Below are 9,122 nucleotides of genomic sequence, written 5' to 3' on the forward strand. Positions count from 1 at the left end.
CTTAAGTGACTCAAAGAGACGGTGTGAGTGACAATCAAAAGTAAGGACAGTAGATGTATGTTTGGTTAAACTGTCTGGAATGCCATCTAGAGCAGAGCAGCTCCCTTCAACGCCATTTTAAACAGTTTTATACACGACAGTTTGTTTAGAAAATATGCTGAACCGAGCAGCTACTCACTTTCTGTTGGTCGGGCCGTTGGAGGCTCTGGGACTGGAGACTGCACCCTCTCCACCTTCTCCACCTTCTCCACCTTCTCCACCCTCTCCACCTTCTCCACCTTCTCCACCTTCTCCACCTTCTCCACCCTCTCCACCTTCTCCACCGTCTCCACCCGGGGCTCTGCCAGTGAGGGCAGGGGGGCACTAGGAGCAGGAGGCGGGTGGTTGTTGTTCTCCACTGCACTGCTGGGCACCAAACCGTCTGACTGTCTGAAGATGGGCATCGCTGGCTTCCTGGAGGCTGCCTCCACTGGGCTGGTGACTGGGGACTGGAGCTCCACTCTTCTCTGAGGGGGCTCGGGGATCCTCGAGATTGGGGCAGAGGACATCTGGGAGTCCGTCCTCTTCGGAGGGGCGGGGGGCTCGTGCTGCCGTGTCATGCTGATCTCAGCCCGCCTGTTTGTGGAGGTGGAATTGGAGGAGCTGTCCAGGAGTGTACTCCGATTGCTGAGACTGACCTCAGGCCGCTTGAGGCCAAAGCGGGCGATGCCGGCACTGGGCGAGTTGTCAATCTGCTTAGAGGAGACCTCAATGGACATTTCTGTGCGGCGGGATGAGGCTGTGTCAGGGTTACGACCCCCTGATAGCTCCATGCGCCTCATGCCGGTCTTTGGAGAACGTGGATTGGTGGTCTCAGAGGGGGAGGATCGGGGAGAGGAGTATTCAGTGCTACGGAAGCTCTGGTCGTAGCTCCGCTGGCTGGATGTGGAGGAGGCGGACGAGCGGAGAGGATTGGTGTTCCGACGAGTCAGGGGCGAAGGGTTTGTGGAGGACTCTGTCTCCTCCACCTCAAACGACCGCTTCAGCGCTGGAAAACACAGAACATTTGGGATTAGACGACATGAGAATACATTAGCCCGTAAACATGCTGCCTTAAATTGCAGCACTAGCATCTGTATGATATCTTACTGTATATATTATTAAGGCATCTTGTGAGTGATTAGCATTCGAAACAAATCATGAGGCCCTGAGGCAGACACACTTCAAATAACCTTTATTGAAACAAAGCAGCTAATGACTTTTTATTCAGTGTTGGCACTGGCAGTGTAGAGATTATGAACCCATTTTGGAGCAGAAAGAAAGTCCTTGATACGCCATAAAATCCTTTATTCTGTCGGCTCTGACCATCCTCAATAACAGCTTGTTCATTACATTCTCTCCAACACACATACACACCATGACTGAAACCTAATGGTCCATTTCCATTATATGTAGCCTACATTTAATGGAGAATAAAGTATTCTAAATCTGGATAAAAACACTCTGGCAGAAACTTCAAACCGCACCAGGACCTTGTTGCCTTCATCAAAAGGTTGTGGAAAAAACATAAGCGAAAGAAGGTCAGTTGGATTTGGTCGAAGTAAAATATGTTTGTGTTGTAGGAAAAAAGCAATATAGCTGAAGATGAGAAGCAGTCAGCGTCAACACTGATATTTATACCACGCTACGAAAAGATGCAATGTTAGCAGAGGAAGAAGAAGTACTCAGATTATAATGTACTTAAGTAACAGTAGAACTACCAACATGTAGGAACACTCTGTTACAAGTAATTGTCCTTAATATTGAAAATCTTACTTAAGTAAAAGTACGAAAGTAATGGCATCAGAATATACTTAAAGTGCCAAAAGTAAAAGTACACATTTTGCAGATTGGGCCACTAAAGTCTTATTTAAGTGTTGATGAAATGTAATATCATTAATCCAAATCCGCAAGTAACTAAAGGCATACAATAAATGTAGTAGAGTAAATATGCACGATTTACCTCTGAATAGCAGTGGGGTAGAAGTACAAAGTAGCACATAATTGAAATACTCAAGTAAAAGTACCACAAAATGGTATCGAAGTACAGTACTTGAGTAAATGTACTTAGTTACTTTACACCACTGCACGTTAGCATGAACACATGACATGCTAGTCATAAAATATAATTGGACTCTTTTTTTTTTTTAACTGACACTCCGGACACCTGCTAACAACGCACACACTTTTACCGCATGTATCTGACATTATGTATGGTGGCAAGTCTGGCAAACGTGCAGTTAGCGGCAGTTTACTGTAGCAAAGCAATCCCCGCAAATAAAAACAATTCAGCATGCTCGTCTTACCTTTTTTAACACGCTTCACATAGCTCGATATCATGGTGTGTGGCATTTCTAATTCACTCGCGAGATGAATATTCCTCTAAAGTCACCTAGTAGATTCTAACAATATCGTCAGGTACAAAACACATGCACCATTAAATGAAAAAAGGGTGTTTCTTACATCTTCCCTTAGATATGTGACGGCCGTTACCCGGCTTTTTCGCACACTTGTCATGATGAGAATCACCATAATGACCACGCCTCTAATTGATAGCGTGACTGTTTAGGCACATTTGGGGCATTTTCAAATGTTGCTCTATCAAAATTAGTATAAAAAAATGATATAACATGCTGCTACTGTTTGCTTAGCGAATAAAAGTCAATATGTGAACTACAACCAGCCTGGTTTCACAGTGGGCTTTTGAAATAAAAATAGCCTACTGTGGTGGAACATTACGGGACATAATTCACCGTGGTATTTAGTGTGTTGCACCACGGACCTGTTAGTGAGTGTACCTTGTTGTTGTTGTTGTTGTTGTTGTTGTTGTTGTTATCATTGTAGCTTGACAGTAGCATGTAGCAAGTTATTATTTCCTTTGTAAACCTAATGGAAAATAAAGTGTGGAGTTCCATACTTAATAGGCCGCCTCCAACAACTAGGCCTACACTACTCTGTTTTTGTAGCTTGTATTTTTATTTTAGCCTTTCATCTTCATATTTGTATTGTGGGGTCAGTACAGTAAATGTCCCACTTGATATGCCACTGCTTTGAAACGGACAACACATGAAAAGTGAAAGATAATAATATTGTTTCAGATCAATATGATTGGCTAAATACATAACATGGATTTATTTTTGTATTAAGTGTCTGAAAAATCACCAAATACTTATCAAAGAAGTTCCCACTGTAACCAGCCCTCTCCCTCCCTGTCAGCTTAATGTGTCAATGTTACATCACCAGCATTTTGTTTTTACTAGTTAAAGTTGTTTGGTAAAATTGTTTCCATGTCAGTTGTGAGGCGGACACCACCAGGCTCTTCTTGGCTCAGAGTAGAGTATGGAATAGTGACACATGGCCTCTGTTCCAGATAAACATAAAATCCTGTGCAGGCTTCTGGCCTACAGCAAGTCTGACTGGCCAAGCACCAGTATGAGGGAAGACCCTCTTCCTTGAACTCAATGTTTTCCATCCTTCATGTGTTTCAGCAGGCTTTTGTGTCTGATATCACAGGGTCTGCAGAGAAGCAGGAAGCTCATGGTGGTTCACACGGTCCACGGGATGCAAATGTGAAACACTGGGTTAACTGTGTGTCAGAGAGTTAGATTAAACTTTCCAATTTTCCATTGTGAATCTTTGATTGTAAAATGTACTCATCTTTAGCAGAAAGGACAGCAGTTAATGACAAGTTCATATTACAGTCAGCAATGTTAATCAGCAATGACAACCAACCTTTAATAAGCTCACTGTGTATCACTCACAATAATTCATGTTAACCCACAGCAATACTCTTTCCCACTCTTGAATACACACTCTTACAGCATGCTTATAATTCAATCAGATGTATTGCAAATGTGCCATTTGTTTGTTAGACACACGAGAAATGTGTGTTGTTGATTTGCCAGTAAGTCAGAAAACAGAATACCATAAATATACATTCCTGTGTGTTAACTGAATGTGGCAATTTTGGCACTTCCTTATTACACGACTGAATATACAAGGAAACAAATAGAAAGAAAGGTCATTGTGACTTTGATATCAAAGTCTGATTGTATGTGGTTATAGTATGCATCTCCATCACGTCTCTCAATAAACTCTGTCAGCTGCTAACATGAAAACATTTGATTAAAGAAAACTTGCATCGAGCCATGTACTCTGTTCTTAGTAGACAAAATAAGGGCAGAAATCACTTTAGCGGAAATAACTTGAGCAGTGAAAGTCTATATAATGTGCAAAGGCATATTCAAAGTGCCACAGACCACTTCAAACTATGTTTAATGTGATCTTGATATAATGACCTCTTTGCCTGGGATTGTGATAACTGTGTGGTGGTGTGTGCCTGCGCTGTGGTGACAGAAAATCCCGACACAGTGAAGTCCCCACAGACACACCGGAGACAGAGGCCTTATCAGTTATGTTTCCCTCTCTCTTTCTGTATGTGTGAGTGTTTAAATACAGCTGTAGAGTAAAGCAAACACAGCCATGTCAGCTCTGGTCGGAGCCAAACTCTCTGCCTCTGTTAACGTCATAGCGCACTGCATCCTGGGATTTGTATCATAGGGAGGTCACACTTTAATATCTCTGTTTCTATGTATATTCATGTGATCTAGGGGTGTACCAATTAACTAGTACTGGTAAGGCAAGTTTATTTATATAGCACCCTTCAACACAAGGCAATTCAAAGTGCTTTACAAAAATGAAAAACATGATGAACAATTCTTAAACATTTCCATTTTGCCCACAATAAACAGTTCTTTAAGAGTCCAATATTACATTATTTTAAAAGAAGATTCATGTTACTGCCATAATATCTTTATTATGATCATTTTTAAGCCACAATGTCGGTCTTTTAGCCGTGTGTGTGTGTGTGTGTGTGTGTGTGTGTGTGTGTGTGTGTGTGTGTGTGTGTGTGTGTGTGTGTGTGTGTGTGTGTGTGTGTGTGTGTGTGTGTTTGGAGATTGATGTCTCCAAGCTGCTTTAAGGCAGTGGTTCTCAAAGTGGGGGGCGCGCCCCCCCCTGGGGGGCGCAGAGGCATGCCAGGGAGGGCGCGAGAGACTAGGAGGAAAAATGGTTATAAAAAAAAAAAAAAAAAATCATAATTTGAAAGATTATTGATTCGAAAATAATATAATGCAGTACAGTACTATTACGTCTGGGTCTCTGTGTTTCATTAAAGCTCGACTCTGTGTGTGTGTGTGAAACGAGCCATTTTGTGTGCACAAGCGAGAGAGAGCGTACCGGTACTGGAGATCGTTGTTGTTAGCTTCTGGTGTTAGCAAGCTACGCTAACAGATATAAGGAGTTTTTTCAACAACAAAGTGGAGGAGAGTCCTCTCCTGTCAGACTGAGAGACTCAGTGAGCTAAAGGACTCTGTCAGTGTTATCTCAGTGGGTCTCAAACGTTTTGGTCACCATTAATGTAAACAATTATTTCCGAGGCACACGTTTATATGATCATTATAGTTATAAAAAAATAAGAGAATAAATGAAAAACAGTTATGAAATACTATATGACAGTAAAAAAAGAATAAAGTTTAAAAGGGTGATTTGTAAAATATCCATAAAGAAAAAGTAAATCTGTTTACAGTTCTGTTTCATATGGGTGTTGAGAGAGGTATCCATAGATCTCTTCATGTTGCTCTCAAAGTGCACCAGATTGATGCATTTAACTTCAATATTTAAAAATAAATCTTCCCGGGGGAGCTTGCCCCCGGACCCCCCTATGTGAGGTCCACACACCACCTGTAAAAATAGCACTTTACTCCTGCTTACACCTATATGCCGTGAGCTGATTATCGAGCCTTCATTGTAACAGTCGCGGGTACACTGTGTATTTGCGTGGGGAGTGTTGCAGTAGAAAATTCCACTTTAGCGCCCGGTACATTAATGGGAAACCCTAAATGTTTGAGCACCCTCTATGAAACGTCAAGCTACCCCACAGCACCCCCAAAATAAATCTCTGGCGCCGCCACTGAGCCTGACTATTTGTGTTGGGGGGGCCCCGACTTTTTTTTTTTCTCCAAAGGGGGGGCCTGACAGAAAAAGTTTGAGAACCACTGCTTTAAGGTGTTGCTTCTCTGAGGTGATAGCAGTGATCACAGCCCTTTTAACCAAGCCAAAAATATACTTATTAGCACCAATGTGAACCAAAATTCAACATAAGTCCTTTCTCTTTAATTGGCTCTCTCTTCTCAGCTCTACCTCTCATCTAACATGGAGTTGAATCCCCATTCCTCTTGGACATCCTCAGCGATATAATGTAAACTTGCTAGCAGACTGAGCTGCCAAATAAGGAAGACATTGCAGCCAAGCGTGATATTTTTCAACAAACACACAATGAAACATGATTAAACTTCCAGATAATCACATGATGATGCTACTCCGTTCTCCAGTGTAGCATTACTGCATGAGTACCACATGGACATTCTCCACACCTCTCTGAGCATGACAGTAGATGAGCTGATGGGTCAACAAGATGTAGCACTGAAAACTACAGCTACAGTATAAGCATTACCCCAACTAAACTTACGTTACTACTACTGCCAAAAGCCGCCCTCATACAACGAATTCTTAATATACTGGCATATTGCTCCTAAGATTCTCACAAAATCAAACCTGTTTTGATACTATTTATCCTATATATTTAGCAATAGCCTTTCCATGTATTTGTTATTTTGTAATTACTTTTCTTTATGGTAGAGTTTTTATTGTTACTAGCAGATTTAGCTATTAAGTTTATTTCATATCAGGCCTCACAGTTTACTGTTCACCTGCCCACAATGACAGCTCTGTTAAATTACTGGTTATGCAAATACAACATTTCCTCCTGCTGCTGTTCCACATAGAAAGCATTTTACACACAAAACCCGAGATAGCTTTCATTGTGAAATGTTTGGCTGCTAAGTTAAGAGAAACACCAGTTGCAATTCTGTAAAAAAAAAGCTTTTGGAAGTGTTTTTGTAGTACTGGACCACATTTGCTGTGACTATGATAGCCAGTGCCACGCATGTCAACAAATCAGAAATAAACTTGGCATTATAGCCATTTTGACATGTGAAACACTCCGCTAACGCTGTCACGCCCTCTGAAAAAAGGTTCTGCAATTTAAACCAGTAGCAAGCTCTGCATGTCAAAATGCGCTTTGGATAACTAGAACAAGAGCTTTTGGCCTTAAGAATATTCTTAAAGCCCAACTCTATTTCCTTTAAATGTCTATTGCAGCTGTCAAACAGACTTTCAATTTCCTGCAGAGAAAAAAAAAACCTTTATACAAAAGAAAAATCCTATTTGGTTTCAGCTGTAACATGGAGTCTGATGATAACTTTGGGGCCTTGCCTTTTGGTTGGCATTGAGGAAGGTTTCACTCCACGTGTCCAACAGGGAGAAAAACAGCAGCCTAACAAAGACCTGCTGTGTTCGCTGCACCTCAGTTTGACCCTCGGGGCTTCCCAGAAGCTCCGAGGCTGTTGGCGTCATTACCAGGATGCGTCAGTGGTGCGTATAGAGCGTCCTGATAATGCAGATAAGGACGGAGACTCCTGGAGACGGCTATCATCAGCTTCTATCAGGAGACACTTCCTTGTCATAAGACTGACCTCAAAGTGTTATGGTTAAGATCAATGCTTGTGTCCTTTGGCAGAAAAGAAATATTTATACCAAAGCTCTTTAATAGCAGTTTCAGTGTACTACCAACCAACTTAACAGAAATCCTGAAAGAAATCCAAAACCACCGCTAAGTGGCAGTTAGCTCATAATCACAGTTTTCAATGTGAAAGGCGTTTGAGTCTTCCCTCGTCTCTTGTTCTGTGTATGATTAAAGAGCAATTAGTGTTAGTTTAAAAATGATCCAATGTTTCATATGGCCTTTTAAGAAATAATAAATCACTAATTTCCCAAAATGAATATGGGTTTAAAATACACTTGCAGCTCTGAACTTGGATTCGTCTTAAATACATTCTAATCAACATATCCTTTACATTTTACATCATAGGTGCTTACATTTTTTTCACTTTGCCCTGCTCTTGACTGTCAAAGCTTATGTTTTTGTGATGGATTGGGGAGTGCCAGGCCACATGCAGCTCAGTAAAAAGAGGCACGTCTGTGCTCAGATCCACTCCTCCACTGCCTGCCACAGCATTTTCACCAACCACAGAAATCTATCCCTGTGGAATTTCCTCTCACTGGACCAGTGAATGCCCTTACCATGCTGCTCAGAGATCGACAGGAAGCAGTGACCAGGGATGTTAAACTACCAATTGTGACTCTAATAAGTCTTCTTTTTTTTCTGATGGAAACAAAAGAAGCTGTTTACAAGACAGACCTCAGAGTGAGCTGTAAAAACACTGTATCAATGTGTGTGTGTTCACTCTGCTGAGCGGAAAAGCCCGCTGACTGCGGTCAACGACATGAATGGTCTGTGAGGTTGAAGTCACAGCTGAGGTCATCAGCCTCATGGGCGAGAAAAATCCTGTCCTCTGTCTTTGAGCCTCTCACTGGCGTCATCAGCTAAGGGTGTGACAGGGTGAATCAGTTGGACATTCTCTATTGCATAACAAAACATCCTCCTTTCATTCACAAATTGACTGCAGGCTATTGGTTACAGTAGCAATGACCTGTGCAAATTAGTGTATTAGTGTGAACATAATGCGCACCTTTCACAATGTTAAAAGTACTCTTCAAAATGTAATCAGTTGACAACATTAAGGGTTTGTCAGCAAATATACTTATATAATGTAAAAGATTACAGAGCATCAATAAGAAAGCTCCAAAGATGCAGTCACACTAAATAAATCAAAACACATACCCGACTTAATTAGTTATGGCCTTTTTTTTGGCTAAATATTCCTTTATCAAAAATAGTATTTATTATCTAAACCTAAATGCTACAATCTAGTGTCACTGTTCAGTCAAATTAAATGTACGTTATAGCAATATCAGTCAAAAGTGTGCTAACAATAGCCACCTTAAGCTAGTACTCATACCAGACCAAGTAAGGCTGTAGCAGCAAAACACCCTGTGTAATGCCTTTAGACTGAGAGGGTGTTTTATTGCTCCTATTCAACTTGATATTGTAAGAGTAAGACTGTTTTTGTTTCTCCTTTCAA

General features: G+C 41.3%; 1 protein-coding gene across 3 annotated transcripts in view; it reads right to left on the reverse strand.

The window, feature by feature from the left end:
* LOC117548417 (septin-9-like) overlaps positions 1-9,122 on the reverse strand; it is a 123,832-nt gene that overhangs the window by 83,738 nt on the left and 30,972 nt on the right. For all 3 annotated transcript variants that reach the window (XM_034219708.1, XM_034219710.1, XM_034219709.1), the window contains one exon: positions 179-1,027. In XM_034219708.1, coding sequence (XP_034075599.1) covers positions 179-1,027 — 849 coding nt within the window. The remainder of the gene's footprint in view (positions 1-178; positions 1,028-9,122) is intronic.

The sequence above is a fragment of the Gymnodraco acuticeps genome, unplaced genomic scaffold (assembly GCF_902827175.1).
Source record: "Gymnodraco acuticeps unplaced genomic scaffold, fGymAcu1.1, whole genome shotgun sequence".
NCBI classification, from domain to species: domain Eukaryota; kingdom Metazoa; phylum Chordata; class Actinopteri; order Perciformes; family Bathydraconidae; genus Gymnodraco; species Gymnodraco acuticeps.